Source organism: Narcine bancroftii, chromosome 8, assembly GCF_036971445.1.
Source record: "Narcine bancroftii isolate sNarBan1 chromosome 8, sNarBan1.hap1, whole genome shotgun sequence".
NCBI classification, from domain to species: domain Eukaryota; kingdom Metazoa; phylum Chordata; class Chondrichthyes; order Torpediniformes; family Narcinidae; genus Narcine; species Narcine bancroftii.
In genome coordinates this window covers 51,904,281-51,920,996 of record NC_091476.1, presented here as the reverse complement: position 1 = coordinate 51,920,996, position 16,716 = coordinate 51,904,281, and the positions used below count along the sequence as shown (strand labels likewise).

The 16,716-nt window shown below is 46.1% G+C and overlaps 1 protein-coding gene across 5 annotated transcripts in view; it reads left to right on the top strand.

Moving 5' to 3' along the window:
• The window catches only part of stk26 (serine/threonine protein kinase 26), a 104,857-nt gene that overhangs the window by 77,133 nt on the left and 11,008 nt on the right, over positions 1-16,716 (top strand). For all 5 annotated transcript variants that reach the window (XM_069893711.1, XM_069893715.1, XM_069893712.1 and 2 more), the window contains 5 exons: positions 1,614-1,670; positions 6,412-6,520; positions 6,602-6,759; positions 7,534-7,719; positions 9,443-9,591. In XM_069893711.1, the coding sequence (XP_069749812.1) occupies positions 1,614-1,670; positions 6,412-6,520; positions 6,602-6,759; positions 7,534-7,719; positions 9,443-9,591 (659 nt within the window). The remainder of the gene's footprint in view (positions 1-1,613; positions 1,671-6,411; positions 6,521-6,601; positions 6,760-7,533; positions 7,720-9,442; positions 9,592-16,716) is intronic.

Below are 16,716 nucleotides of genomic sequence, written 5' to 3'. Positions count from 1 at the left end.
TCTGGTTGAATAGTCTGGGACATAGATCACTGTCGCAGAAGAGGTCACCTTTTTGGATTAAACGCCCAAAGGGGGCAGCATGGTGTAGTGGGTAAAGCCTTTGCCTCACAAGACCAGAAACCCTGGTTTGATCCTGACCTCCAGTCACACTCTCACTTTGGGATACCCCCGGATGATCCTGCTTTCCCCACATTCCAAAGTCGTGCCAATCTGGAGATTAATTGGTCGCTGTAAACCACTCCTGATATGCTCCTGAGTGGTAGAATCTGGGAGGAGATGATGGAAATGTTGCAGGGGATGGAGATACTATGGGATGGGTCAGCTGGGACTCAGTGGGCTAAAGGCCCTGACTCTATGTGGAACTCCATTCTATGGCTGAGATGTGGTGAGGGGTCATTTATTCAAAATGGCATTCCTGATAGACAGCCATGTTTGGGAATGCACTGAAAAAAGATGCAGGGGTTAGTCAATTCTTTTGGGGATAGTGCAGAAAGGGTGTGCTAGTATTGCTTCCAAATCCCTCTTCCAATAGTTGTGGTGAGCTTCTTTATTTTTATCTGAAAGTTCACTTGACCTCACCATAAATGTGGTCTCACTTGGTACTGAAGGGAGGTGTTAACCCACTCCATTGTGTGCTCTGTGGCTGAAGCCAGCGTATCTCCAGTTACAAGAATGTGTCTAAGGTACTTTGAGGATGGGGGCCACATACCATCTCCCCCAGTTCGAGGAAAGGAGCAAAGCTCCAAGGTCCACGTCCAGAGACAAGATTCAAAGACTGCCCAGTTGCCTCAGAATCTTGGGAGTCAGGGAGATGGGAAAAATGGAGCATTTACACCATTATAAGGATCCCACCATTGGTCTTGGAGCCCCATCCATTGAGATTACTCCAAGCAGACCCTTGTACAGGAAGTCCTCAACTTATGACCGTGTTCCGTTCTGACCAACCAGTCGTATCTCCAAATGGACATTAGTCAGAAATTCACTATATCCATTTTATTGTCTGTCAAATGCAACATGGTGGCCACCAAGGCCCGCTCTCGTGCGCGGTTGGCTACCCCTGCCATAGGTGCTATTTCCCACTCTCTCCCCTCCTTTCACCCCAAAAGAGTGATTTTTATATTTACATATATTTTTTCTTTTTAAACATTTTTTTAGGTTGTACATACAGAAGGCCGGAAGTCGCATAGATTCTAATTCGAGGACTACTTATAGAACATAGAAATTACAGCACATAACAGGCCCTTCAGCCAACAATGTTGTGCTGACCTGTATATACCTACCACATCAATCCAACCCTTCCCTCCCTCACGCTATATTTCTTACATCCCAATAGTAGCAGCCTCCATCACCACCCCAGCAATACATTCTAGGGCTCCCACCACTCTTTGTTTTGGGGGGGAGGACTTAGCACTGACCCCTTCCCTGAACTTTCCCCCATTCACTTTAAGCAGATGTCTTCTGGTATTGGCTATTGCTGTCCTGGGAAGAAAGTGTTGGCTGCTCACCCTGTATGAGCCTCTCATTATCTTATACCCCTTTTATTAACCTGTCACTGTCTCCCCAGGAAGAAAAGATCTAGCTCGCTCAACCTTTGTTTACTTCTTCTTTCACAGGGGACAAAGTTATGGATCATAATGGAATACTTGGGTGGTGGTTCTGCATTGGATCTGGTAAGTGAAATCTATCCATCACCTCTGCCTCATTAAAGCTCGGTTTAGTTTATTGTCACATGCATTGAGAGACAGTGAGAAGCTCAATTAGGTGCGCTATCCAGACGTCACAGCAATGTAAAAATCCTCCAACGCCATTTTGAGTTTTTAAAATTCTTAATGAAGGCAAAGGTGATTCCTGACCATGGTCAATCTGTGTTTCCAACATTTTAATATAATGGGAAAATCAGATTAATCCCCAATGACTTCTTGCCAGTCCAGGATCCACTCAGTCATGGACAGGCAGATGGGAATATGGCACAAGCAGTCCTCCGTGTCATTGGACATCACGGTATTGTCATTAGAGGCAGTCTCGGTGGCCACGGTGACTGTTCCCAGCTCCACGTGAATGGACGAGGTAGGCCAGAGGTCCCGTTTCTGTAACAACGCAGAAAAGTGCTGGAGGAGCTTTCATCAAGGGTGATGAAGAGCTCAGGCCCGAAATGTTGACTTCCTGCTTTCCTTGGATGCAGCCCGACCACCTGAGTTCCTCCAGCACTGGTGCGTGTGGTTCCAGCATCTGCGGACTCCCTGTTTAACCTGTGGGCCTGATTCTGTGCTGTACAACTCGATGACCATTGTGGGAACAGAGAGGAGTTAGGGTCCTGTCATGTTGGGAAGAGTATCAGGTTCGGTGGGTTTGCAGAGAGATGAGACTGGACCTAAGTGTTACAGTCACACGTAACTTTAATTAACATGGGAGATAAACAGGAGAGAACTTTGAACAGTACTCGATCACTATTTCATTAAAACGGAGATATAAACATTCACCTCTGACATAGGTTGGACTCTGACCATAGTGAACCCACACTTACACATTTGAGTACATGCACTACAAACAAGGACTCTTTTACACACACACACACACACACACACACACACACACACACACACACACACACACACACACACACACACACACACACACACACACACACACACACACACTTCCCTGACCAACAGGGATGTGGCTTTCTGCAAATATTGATCTATCGTAATACTACGGCTTAACTTCAGTGTACTGCACACCTTACCCGCAACACTTCCAAGGATGTCCAGGGCTCGGTCCACAAGACAGAGAGCAAGAATGTGCTATACATTAGTGTTACATACAGTGTTAATCTGTGCTTCTAGCCGTTAACGACCCTACGTGATTTAAAGTAGCCAATGGCAGGGTGTGCAGTAATGGGAGGCCAGAGTTCAACCTTGATTGACAGGTGATGTGATCTCCGAATAAGTTTCAGACAGGGTGGATCCATGACCACCAGCAATACACACATTCCCGACAGGCAGGGAGGCCAGGTTTCCGCCACACACAATAGGTCCAAGACCCAAGAGTCTGATGCACCACACTGCATGATCATGGCTGGTCCTGTTACCCCTGTTCAGAAGGGGAACTTCCCTCTGTGATGTGCTTATGATTCCCAGTGTTTCACTGAGCTCCTGCTATCCAGATCTAATTGCTCAGCCTTTCTGAGCAGCAAGCTGGCGATCACCCTGGGGGATGTCCCACCCACAAACTCAAGACTTGATGTTGAAAGTTCACATTTATTGTCAGAGTACATACATGACATTACATACAGCCCTGAGATTCTTTTTATTCAGAATTTCTACTTATCAGTAGTGCAAAAAACTGTACTCAAGAAAACATACGTACACAAAAGAAAGAAATGTAAACAAATTGACTGCTATATAGATAAAAAAATTCAGTGAAAAATGTGCAATGTCTTTAAATGAGTCTCTGATTGAGTTTGTTGTTGAGGAGTCTGAGGGTGGAGAGGTAGCAGCTGTTCATGAACCTGGTGGTCCGAGTCTTGTGGCACCGATGCCTCTTTCCTGATGGCATCAGTGAGAGAACACCAAGAGCCAGGTGGTGTGGATCCTTGATGATTGCTGCCTCTCTCCAACGGCAATGTTCCGTGTAGAGTTTCTCAGTGGAGGGGAGAGTTTTGCCTGTGATGTATTGGGCTGCGTCCACGACCTTTTGCAGGGCTTTCCACTCCGAGGTATTGATACCCCACACCCAAACCAGGCCGTGTTGCAGCCGTACAGCACACTTTCCACCATACATCTGTAGAAATTTGCCAAGGTTTCCGATGTCGTAATGAACTTCCACAAATTCCAGAGGAAGTAGAGGCGTTGACATGCTTTCTTCATGTGCAACAGTCTGTGGAGTCCAGGAAAGGTCCTCCAAGATGGTGACTCCCAGGAATTTAAATTTGCTCTCTCTCTGCACCTCTGATCTCTGGTTTTCCCTTCCTGACGTCCATAATCAGCTCCTTGGGTTTGGTGACATTGAGTGAGAGGTTGTTCAGCCAAGTTCTCCTGTTTGCTGACTCATCGCCCCTTTTTATACAACCCACTATGGTGGTACCATCATTGTCAAACTGAGTTGTGGGTGAAAAGCAAGTAGAGCAGGGCGATAAATGCACAGCCCTGTGGTACTCCTGTGCTGAGAGAGATTGTGCAAGAGGTGTTCTTGCCAATCTACACTGATTGGGTTTGAGGTGAGGAAATCCAGGATCCAAGTACACAAATATTGAGGTGCAGATCTTGGAGTTTACAAATTAGTTTGGAGGGGATAACACACAAAGGCCCCAGTACAAGAGAAGTGAATTCAGGTTGCAAATTTATTCAGTCATAATGGCAAGGAATAGGGGTTTCAGCCTCCGTGCTGACCAAGGCAGCATTCTGGGCTGTACCTATCGTCCTGCATTTGGCCTATATCCTCTAAACCAGTGGCTTGCAACCTTTTTCTTTCCACTTACCTAGCACCTTAAGTACTCCCTATGCCATAATAAGGGATTGCTTAAGGTGGATAGAAAGAAAAAGTTTGAAAACCACTGTTTTAATTGTCCCTAATTGATTTGTTATGTGCACGGATTCATATCTCCAAAGGAAATGAGCCAATGACAATTTTTCTCAAGCAAAATATTTCAGTAACAATTTGGTCTAGAGCAGTGACTCTAAACCTTCCCTTCCCATTCACATCCCATCTTAAGCAGTCCCTTACTGATCACAGAGCACCGATGGCCTAGGGATTACTTAACATGGAATGTGAGTTTGGGGGTAGTTTGAAAACCACTGCTTGTGACCATCAGTTCCAGGCAGATTATCAAGGATCCATTGACGCTAATCCCATTTTATTCTCCCATTTTATTCACCATCCTGTGAAGTGTGAGAGGTGGCATGAAAGTCTGAGTACTTTCTGCAGGGGAAGGCATCTTTTCTCAGTTAAGTGATAGGCTGCAGGTGCTGTGATTGTAGTAAAATCACCAAAATACTAGAGCAACTCAGCCAGTCTTTTCAGCATCTATAGGAGACAAAAGGCCCTTTCGTTAAACAAAAAAAATCCAAATGTAAAGGTGGAGATCTTCTGCCCTCACGTCGGAAAACTTACCTTCATGATTGCTCCCTGGCCGGTTCCAAGGTGCTGACTCCAGTCCCTCTCCGAGGTAGTGTCAGTGGTGGAGCGGAGCGCTCCGCCACTCATCATGAATGTACTGCCACTGCAAGCAGCTGGTTAGGGGCAAGCTGATGATGTCGTGGTAGCGCAGTCAGCCCGCAACCCATCTCACTTTTATCACCGCCCCTCTCCTTCCATGACCCCCTCAGGGGCAGGGGCGGCTAGCAGAGGCTGTCAGGGCAGCAGGGGCCTGGCTGTCGGGGGTGACCAGGGTGGGTCGTGATAGCCCTGCCAGCTGCTCCAGCCTCCGGCACCTCACCAGACTGCTTTGACCTTCAGGGCCACTTGTTGGCGCCAACGGCTCAATATGTGGCAGATCTATGGCTGCCTATCCTACTCAAAATCCCTCTCGCAGCTAGAACCATTCTGGGAAATGGAGAGCAGTTCCAGCTGCGTGGGGGATTATGGGTAACAAAGTCAGCCATTGCTCAGTGCGTATGTAAGGCGTCATGGCACCAGTAGCCACGTCTTCTGAACTCTGCATCAACGCCCCAGCTGCCTTCAGGCTGAAAGGGGATATCGGAGCAGCCTTTTCTGGGCCTGCATGAAAAGATAAGAAATACCTTTCATTCGGCTTTTAGCCAGCCTACATGCAGAGGCCGTCTATGATGAGGCCTAAAGATGTATGGTATTTCCGACGTTTTGGGCCTGAGCCCTTCTTCCAGGACAAATCAGAAAAGGCAGAAGCCGGATGTATCAGAAAGTCTCTGAATTCAAACAATGGGAGAGGAAACCAGACCAACAAAAGGTGTTCACTGGATGTGATAAGGGACCAGGTAGGAGACAGGGAATGGAGAGGACAGGGGAAGCAAGGGGGTGCGATTTAACAAAAGCCAGAGAAGTTGATGTTAATGTCATCCAGTTGGAAGGTGCCCAGTCGGAAGACGAGATGTTGTTCCTCCAATTTACAATTGGTCTCAGTCTGCCAGTACACGAGACCTTGGACAGACACATGGGCAAGGGTGTGAGATGAAAAATGGAAATGGGAGGCCACTGTGAAATCCACGCTATTGCAGTGGACAAGACACTATGCGCTATGTGCATGAGATCTTTATCTGTTCAGCTCTCCACAAACCACAGCTGATTACGCCTCTTGTTATGCAGCTTTTCATGAGCAGTTTGGAGGAGCATTTTACAAAAAAAAGTGAACCTTTCTCAAGGTCCTGTAACCGATTGCTGACATCTTGGTGGTTTACTATCTGTGCCAGCAGTTTGTACTGAAAATGTTTCTTTCAGCTCCAGGCTGGGCCCTTCGATGAGTTCCAAATTGCAACCATGTTGAAAGAAATCCTCAAGGGTCTGGACTACCTACACTCGGAGAAAAAGATCCACAGGGATATTAAAGGTATGCTGCCCACCCGGCAGGGCTGAGGTTTCGTTCTGGAGGGTGAAGGATTTCTCAACTCCTTATCTTTTTTTTCTCCAGCCGCCAATGTCCTGTTATCAGAGCAAGGTGACGTAAAGCTAGCAGACTTTGGAGTGGCAGGGCAGCTGACGGACACCCAGATCAAACGGGACACATTCGTTGGCACTCCCTTCTGGATGGCACCAGAGGTGATACAGCAGTCTGCCTATGACTCAAAGGTAGGGGCAGCAGAATAGCTAGCTGTGCACCGTTCACCACTTCACTTCCATATTAGCTGATTGCAAAGAAGAGTTCTCCAGGCCTTGGATCATTTCAGTAATTCTGGCTGGCATCTGAAGGGTGTCTTTAAACAACTTCCCACTCAACTGCCACCTCAAAGGAATGACAATTGGATGGAATTGATCTCGACACCATTTGCTTAACCGCCACTGACCTGCAAGGTCGCAATTACCTCGTTGGAAATACGACCCCTGAGTTCCTGCCAGGGGCAATGAGATGAACGAGCAGTTCTCTTTTTGATGATGCTGAGTCAGGGATCAGTGTCCACTCATTGTCACAAAATAAATAGAATTTTTAAAATGTTGTTTTCCTTTATCATTGCATTGCTCTCCTTCTTGAGTTCCTGCATTCAACTTTTTCCCTGATCCGTCTTTTCACTCTCTGCTACTCTCCAATCTCACCATCTGTCTGTTGACCTCTTGTTTGCCCCTGCCCCCCATCTCCCATCTCCCCGCCCACCTCTCCCCTGCCCCATCCTCTCCCTCTCCCTCTTTTCCTCTTCCCTTCCATACATCCCTTCCACTCTGCTCTTTTCCCTTCTCCTCTCCCCTGTGCTCCTTCCCACTTCCCCTCGCACTCTCTTCTCCCATCTTCCTTCTTTCTCTTGTCCCCCCCTTCCCCATTCCACAGGCAGTAGATCTCCTTTGTTTCATCCAGCCTCCATTGAAAAACCACTGTGTTATATTTTACTGTCCCATTCTCTCTCCTTGCAGGCTGACATCTGGTCGTTAGGCATTACTGCCATTGAACTGGCCAAGGGTGAGCCTCCCCACTCTGATATGCACCCGATGAGAGTTCTCTTCCTTATCCCCAAAAACAGCCCACCAACTTTGGGAGGAGAGTTCAGCAAACCTTTCAAGGAGTTTGTGGACGCATGCCTGAACAAGGACCCTTCCTTTGTAAGTATCAAATGGATTGATCTCTCGTCTGAGCCTTACAATAGGAGTAGCTTCTTCCACAATGTGTTTGTCCGGAGGGAGCAGTCCAATCGCTGTCATTTTACTTGGTTTTATAGTGAGCATTTGTCTCTGTCTGGCTCCACATTTTGGGGTGCAGAAAGCCAACCACTCTGGACAATTTGTGACTCGAGTGTCACATTGACCGTGTCAGTCGCCAGCTTTTGTTCAACTCTGAGGCAGCAGATATAGAAGGTTATGCAGAGTGACCAGGAATAAGTAATTCGTGCTGATTTGACCAAGAATACCTACTCTAAAAATTATCATTTTGATGTTCCAATGGTTAGATTGACCTTCTGCCCCATGTGCACAGACAGTCCTTGGCTGTGCAGAAAAAAAAAATGACACCAGAAACCCTGGCAAATTTCTACAGCTGTGTAGTGAATAGTGCACTGACCGGTCTGGGGTCTCCAATACCTCTGAGTGTAAAGCCCTCCAAAAGGTAGTGGACATCACAGACAAAAGCCTCCTCACTACTGAGTACATCTACAGGGAACGCTGCCGTTGGAGGGCAGCAACAATCATCAAAGACCCTCAGCAGCTAGAACATGCTCGGCTCTCACTGCTGCTATCAGAAAAGAGGTCTAGGTGCTACCAGTCTCACACCACCAGGTTCAGGGTCAGCTGCTACCCCTCCACCATCAGACTCCTCAACCACAAACTCTATCAGAGACTTATTTAAGGACTCTTGTGCACTTTATTGATTGTCTTTTTATTTTCTCTGTATTGCACAGTCAATTTTTTTTTTATATTCATTATCTGTTTACATGTATATGCTGTGTACAGTTTATTTTTGCACTACAGTAAGTGGTAATTCTGCCACGCCCACAGGCAACAGGAATCTCAGGGTTGTATGTGATGTCATGTATGTTCTCTGACAAGAAATCTGACATGTTCATCACACAGAATCAAACATCAGACCCTTATCACATAGGTAAACTGTAAACATTAAGCATTGAGCTGTAGTTAAGGACGAGAACGAGGTTCAGTCATCCTTTTCCAACAGCTAATTGTCAAGCAGTCAGGCTTCTGACAAAGAGCAGTGATTGATCAGGCGAGTGAAGGTGCCCATTTAAAAAAAAATCCCGCAGGTCGTGGAAGAAACGGGAGCTTGGTGGGTTAGGTAGCATCTGTGGAGGGGAATGGACAGCCGAGAGGGGATGAGTGTGTTTGTGGGTGGTTGGATGGTTTATTATCACATAATATGTAGTTAAAATCTTTGTTTTTCACGCAGACAGGTCAATTCGTACAGTGTTACTAGAACAAAGGCAGAATATTAGAGATGTTAAACAGTGCAGAGATGTCATCTTTTACCAATGAAATCCCTTGGGAGGTCCTTTCAAGAATCTGGTTACAGTACAAATGAAACTGTCCTTGAACCTGCAACCAGTGAACTTGGAGGAATGAGAAATGAGATTGGACTGTGAACCAAAGAACTTTTCTGAACTTACACACACATTATATACACGTGCGCTTAGGGGGTTAAGTAAATCAATAGTGATAAGTTAAAGTTTGATTCTATTTTCAGGTTTAAAGATAATTAAAAGCAACTTTTGTTTAAGTAACCATTTATCTTGCTGAATATCTATTGCTGCTGGGTTTTGGGGTCCTCTGGGCTTGTAACAGGAGTTATTAATTCACTCTCTCTCTTTTCATTTTTGTTCAGCGTCCAACAGCCAGGGAGCTGTTGAAACACAAGTTCATCCTCAAAAACTGCAAGAAGACCTCCTACCTAACAGAACTAATCGATGGGTACAAGAGGTGGAAAGCTGCAGGACACAGTGACGATGACTCAAGTTCCGATGAGTCAGACTCGTAAGTACTTTCCAGTGTAACTTAGGATGTATAACGAGTGGGAGATACAAGAGACTACAACTGCTGAAATCTGGAGCAAGACTCAGACTGCTCAAGGAACTCCATGGGTTAAAGAGAGCCAGTGGGGGAAAAGGAGAGACAATTCTGGACTTTGACCATACTTTTTCTCTCACTGATGCTACTTGACCTGCTGAATTTCTCCAGCAGATTATATATAACAAATGACTGGATTAATGATCCAGAGGCCGAAAGAGTAGCTGGCCCAAAATATGCCACAATTCTGGCAGCGTCTGCAGAGAAGGAAAAATGGTGCTGTCAGGACATCGATCACAACCTGAAGTGGTAGCTAACATCTTTTGCTTCTTCCTCTGCAGATGCTGCCTGACCTGCTGAGTCTTGCTGCCTCTCCTGGTTTTAGTTTGCTTTGTATTCATAAGCCAGAGGGTGTGAGTTCCATCCTATCACGAGATTCTGTGAATATAAAATGCAATTTAAAAAAAATTCCGGTAATCGAAAGTTAAAACCAGTGAAAGGGATGGCAAAGCAGCTGGAATGTCCATCTGTTTTATTTTGTTGGAGAGACGGTCAAGCTTGTTTCCCACCCTGTACCAAGTGCAACTCCTTTCCCACGCTGTCACTGGCTTTTGTTAAACTGCGACAAGGCAGAAGGTGAAAATGATAATCATTGTTTAGTCTACAGCAGTGGTTTTCAACCTTTTTCTTTCCACCCACAAACCACTTTAAGTATTCCCAATGCTATTGGTGCTCTGTGATTAGTAAGGGATCGCTTAAGGTGGGATGTGGGTGGAAAGAAAATGGTTGAAATCACTGTTTTAATCATCCCTAATTGACTCATTATGTGCACGGTTCCATAACCCCAAAGGAAATGGCCCGACGACAATTTTTCTCAAGCATAATATTTCAGTAACAAGTGGTTCTCAACCCTTTTTTCCCCCACTCACCTCCCACCTTAACCAATCCCTTACTAATCACAGAGCACCTATGGCGTAGGGATTAATTAAGGTGGGAGGTGAGTGGAAAGAAAAAGTTTGAAAACCACTGGTTTAGAGTGACCAGTGTTACGAGTCACACACCGTGGAATCAGGCCCATGCCAACCAAAATGTCCCACCTGTCTGCATTTGGCCCACAACTCTCTAAAGCAGGGGCCCCCAAACCTTTTAGACCATTGACCCCTTCATGAAATGTTTGATCCCTCATCGATGTCCAGGCATGGAATACACCATCCTCGCCCCCCCTCCCCCCCCCAAACCCTGGCAATATTCTTTGTATATTGATGGGAGGGGCTGGCGGCACTTGTCGGAAGAGGTTGGGGAGTTGTGTTGGCTGGTGGCTCTGGCCAGGGGAGCAGCGGCGTTAACTGGGGGGGTTGGGGTGGCAGCGCTGACGGCCCCGGACCCAACATACAAAGAACATGCACTTCTTTCTTCTCCGCTTCATCCCCCCTCCCTTGTCCTCCCTTTCATTCTCAATTATTAAAAGGCCGGAGCCAAATACATTACACAGTGGCCACCAAGCTCGTGACACGTTGGCCACCCCTGCCACACCTGCTATTTTCCATAGATACACCCTTGCTTTCGACCGTAAAAGTTGAATCGAGCCCCTCCCAGCGTTTATTGACTCGCTTTTGACCCCCAGGCATTTATCGACCCCTTGATTGTCCCATCAACCCCCATGGGTCGATACCGACCACTTTGGAGACCCATCCCATTCATTTTTTCATAAAACTGCAATACTTCGACTACTACCACCCACTGTTTAAAGAAATGTTACCTCTCAAGTTCCTATTAAATCGCTTCCCCCTCACCTGAAACCTATGTCCTCTGATTACCAATTTCCCCTTCTCTGGACAAAAGACTCTCTGCGTTCACCTAATTTTGTGATTTTTTTTTTGTGCACCTCCATGAGCTACATGAGCATCCCTCATCCTCCTGAGCTACATGGAATAAAGCCCCATCCTGCTCAATCTCTCCCTGTACCTCAGTCCCCCGAGTCCTGGCAACATCCTGGTAAATCTCTGCGCCTTCTCCACCTTGGTAATATCTTTCCTGCAGCACGGTAACCAAAGCTGAGCACAAAACTTCAAATAGGGCCTAACCAACGTCTTGTACAACTGCATCATGATCTCCCAACTTCTACACTCAGTGCTCTGACTAGTGAAAGCCTTTTTTGACTACCCTATCGACCTGTGATACCACTTTCAAGGTGGAATGGTCAAAAAGTCGGAGCAACTGACAATCTGCTTCCTTGTTACAACAGTTCACTATAATGCTGAATGGGATATACAATTATCAGGATTCTTAATGAGCTGTTGAATGTGTGCATGGGGAAAATGGATGAATATAGATTTAATGATTGCTCTGGTTAAGCTCCATTTGAGCCTAAATCAAGCCAAGTTTATTTTCATCTAATTGTACAAGTACAACCCCATACAACAGTGTTCTCCCGTCCTCAGTGCAAAACGTGCAGACACACAGCCAGACATAACACATAAACAATACAATACATATGCATACAAGTTCCAGAGCTTGGCAGGTCCTTCTGTACAGCAAAATTCTACCACTGGTGCTGCAGGTAGTACAGATGGCTCACAATCCTAGATGCCTGTGTTCAATCCTGACCTCGGATGCTCTCTGTGTGGGGGTTTGCACTTATCCCCTCTGACTTTGGTGTTTTCCTCCGGGTGCTGCAGTTTCCTATCCCGTGTGGGTTGGTGGGTTTATTGTCCACCGCAAGTTGCCCCGAAACGTGTCAGTCACTTGTGATTTAACGTGAATGATGAGGATGAAAGGCAGATGGCCTGATCAGTACGATTGCGGACAATGTGACATTTGGTGAGGTGAGAAAAGTTGTCAAACGAGACCACAGGAAATAGACCAGTTGGAACACTGGCTAGAGAAATAAAAGGCAGAGTTTAATCTAGGTAAGGGCAGGGTGTTGCACTTTTGGAAGTCAAATGCAAGAAGAGAATATGCAGTAGATGGCAGGACCCTCACGTACCTATGTCACTCTCCTACATCGAACAAAAGATCAGAAGCAGAAATAGAAAGATGCCAGTTTCAAAGATTTTAAAATCTGGTATTTACAATATTCCAAAACCTGAAAAATATTAAATCAAATAGCTTCAAAGGCTAGTTAGTTAGCTGAGGAATAATAATAGATTAATGTGGGTGGCACAATTGGTGTAGCAGTTAGCGTAACGCGATCGGGACCACGGTTAGAATCCCGCGCTGTCTATAAAGAGTATGTATGTTCTCCCCGTGTCTGCATGAGTTCCCCAGGGGGGATCCAGTTTCCTCCCACCTTTTGAAACGTACTGGGGGTGTAGGTTAATTGTGTATAAATTGGGCAGCACGGACTCATGGACCTAAATGGCCTGTTACCGTGCTGTATGTCTAAATGTAATACTGATCTATTAAAGGCTTACACTGACGTCATGTCTTAAAGCATTGGACCTTGAGGATACATTTTAGTGAAACTCGTTGGTGAGCAACTTACATTCACATCAAACTCAAAAGATCCAGTTAGAGACAACTGCAAAATGTACAGCATGCAGAGGAGGGCTGAATCATAGAATTGGGGAACATCACAGGAGGATGCTCTATCTATCTGCTCACAAACCAACTTTTCATCTTGATACATGCAGTAATAAAATTAAACGTGATTAGTCAACCGGTAGCTCTTTCTGACCAATGACATTGATCCACTCCATTGCACCAGACTAATCCAGCATAGCATACGTTTAAAAATGGATCCATCCCTAATCAGGAGGCAATGTTTGTTGTTCTTGGTTGGAACATTATGGGCTAATATTATCTGCATGTCTGTTGAGCATGAATAGGCAGTTTCCAGCTCTCCCAATTATTCTGGTCACTGAGTCATATGTGCGACAGCTTTAATTAGGATTTATGGCTGGTGCAAAATGATACCAAAGAAACACCGTGAACCTAGAGCAAGAGACTCGGCCCACCAGGCTAAACTATTTTTAGTGACATTAGTAGAAGGCTAAATTATGGGCAGGGCTCCAGGCAAAGTATTCCTTTAGATAGAGCCATGCAACCTGATGGTGGAGGAAGTGCCCCTTGTGATAGCATCAGCAAAGAAGTCGGAGCAAAAGGAGATTTGGTCACTGTTCTCATGTAATGGGGTTCATGGCTGAGGGGTTCGGAACAAAAGGAGAGTTGGTCACTCTTTTCATGTAATGGGGTTCATGGCTGAGGGGTTCGGAACAAAAGGAGAGTTGGTCACTCTTTTCATGTAATGGGGTTCATGGCTGAGGGGTTCAGGGCTATTGCACCATTCTTCCCACCACCCGTAACGTGGAGATGTTCTTGGAGGGTGCATGAAAGAGCAAGCTCTCATCCACGTGCTTGTTAACCTCGGGTATCTGCCCACACCTTCCCTGTAACCTTGCCCTTGTCGCAGGCCAGCTGGGGTTGGTTAACCCACCAGCTCTGTCCCACACCACGTCTGAAGATGTGATGTTCTGCCAAAGAGCTGATCCTTATCCCTGCTGACAGTAGGTGGACTCAGCAGAAGGCACCTTGTAGAGCCCAGCTGTGTGCGCTAGCTCGGACAGGAAGACCAGAAGAACATAAAACACAGGGAGAATTCAGCCTGTCGACTCTGCTCTGCCATTCAAATCAAGGCTGATATTTTTTTCTTTTCAAAGCCTTCTGCCTTCTACCCGTAATGTTTAATACCCTTATTAATGAAGAATCTAGCAACTTCTGTTTTAAGTACACCCAATGGTAACCTGCCTAAATGACTACTGACCACTGGCACTCACATCAACATGATGAAATGTTTTGAAAGGCTTGTGTTGAAGCATATCAGCTCTTGTCTGAATGGTGACATGAATGCACTCCAGTTTTCCAGTGGTAGCAACAGGTCTACAGTGGGATGTCATCGCACTGGCTCTACACAAAGCCTTGGAACACCTGGATAGCAAAGGTGCATACATCAGGATTGCTCTTTATCGACTGCAGTTTGACATCATCCCCTCAAAATTGATCACACTCCAAGACCTGGGACTCCACAACCCACTGTGTGATTGGATTCTGGATCTCCACACCTCCAGACCACAATTAGTGAGGATAGGTAAGAATATCTCCTCCATAATTTCCATCAATACCGGATCATCACAAGCCTGCATTCTTAGCTCCCTTCTTTACACCTTTGACTGTGTGGCTCAGAATGAAAATACCATTGAGAAATTCGCTGATGATACCACGGTAGTGGGTTATACAAAAGAAGGTGATGAGTCAGTGTATAGGAGGGAGATCGAAAACTTGGCTGAATGTTGTGCTAGCAATAACCTTGCACTCAATGTCATCAAAACCAAGGAGCTGAATGTGGACTTCAGGAGGGAAAACCAGAGGTGTTCGATCCAGTGTTCATTGGGGGAGGGGTGGATCAGAGGTGGAGCAAATTTAAATTTCTGTAGGTCACTATCTCAGATGAACTTTCCTGAACCCAACACACTAATGTTATTATGAAGAAAGGACATTAGCACCTCTACTTTCTCAGCATTAGCGGAGATTTGGTATGACACCGAAAACCTTGGGGAAACTTCTACAGATGTGTAGTGGAACATGGGCTGACTGGCTGCATCACAGCCTGGTATGGGGGCACCATTTCCTCTTGAGCGGAAAGCCCTGCCAAAGGTGGCAGACACAGCCCAGGACTGAGAAAACCCACCATCGAGGAAATCTACATGGAATGCCGTGGTCGGAGAGCAGTAGCGATCATCAGGGATCCACACCACCCACATGTGTTTTGTTCTTGTTGCTACCATCAGAGATGAGGGATGGATGCCACAAGACTCACACCCCCAGGTTCAGGAACAGCTGCTACCCCTCCACCATCAGACTCCTCAACAGCAAGTCATGAAATTTGGTGGTTTGTGGCAGCCATCATAGTGTAAATATTAATATTATAACCATCTTACGACATTACTGTAAATTTTAAAAAAATCATAGTGTACGAAAAGTAAGTAAGTGTCTTTGGTTCATTGATTATTCAGGAATCTGACTGCAGCGGGGAAAAAGCTGTCCTTGTGCCGAGAGTATTCACCTTCAGGCTCCTGTACCTGTTTCCCAATGGTAGCAGAGTGAAGAGGGCATGGCCTGGGTGGTGGGGATCTTTGAGGATTGAGGCTGCTTTTTTTAAGACACTGCCTCTTGTAGATGTCCTTAATGGAGTGAAGTCTGGTGCCCGTGATGTCGCAGGCCAAGTTAACAACCCTCTGGAGTTTATTCTTGTCCTGAGAGTTGGCGCCTCCATACCAGGCAGTGATCCAACCAGCCAGAATGCTCCTCACGGTACACCTGTAGAAGTTTGAGAGTCTTCAGTGATATACCGAACCTCCTCAGACACCTCACAAAGTATAACCGCTGGCGAGCCTTCTTTGTGATTGCATCAACATGGAAGCTCCAGGACAGATCTTTGGAGATGTTGACACCCAGGAATTTGAAGTTTGTGATCCTCTTCATTACTGAACCCTCGATGAGAACTGGGTCGTGTTCCCCTGACTTCCTCCTGAAGTCCACAATCATCTTTTTGGTTTTGCAGACACTGAGCGCAAGGTTGTTGTTGATACACCATTGAATGAGCTGATCTCTCTCCCTCCTGTACGCTTACGCATTGCTCTTTGTGATTCTGCTAACAACCGTGATGTGATCGGCAAACTTGTCGATAGTATTGGAATCATGCCTGGCCACACAGTCATGGATGTGTATAGTGAATAGAGCATCCTTGGGGTGCACCTGTGTTGATAATCAGTGAGGAGGAGACATTGTTTCCAATTCGTACTGACTGTGGTCTTCCAATGAGAAAGTCAAGGATCCAGTTGCAGAAGGGGGTACAGAGGCCTAGGGTTTGTAGCTTCTTGACCAGCACTGAAGGAATAATGAAGATATTGAGGGCCGTGCTATAGTCAATGAAGAGCAGCTGTATGTATGAGTTGCTGTTTTCGGAATGATCCAGAGCTGTGTGGCGAGCCAGTGATATTGGTCTGCTGTGGAGTGATTGTGACGTGGGCAAATTGCAGTGGGTCCAGATCTTTGCTTGGGTACGTGTTAATTCTGGCCATGACCAGCCTCTCA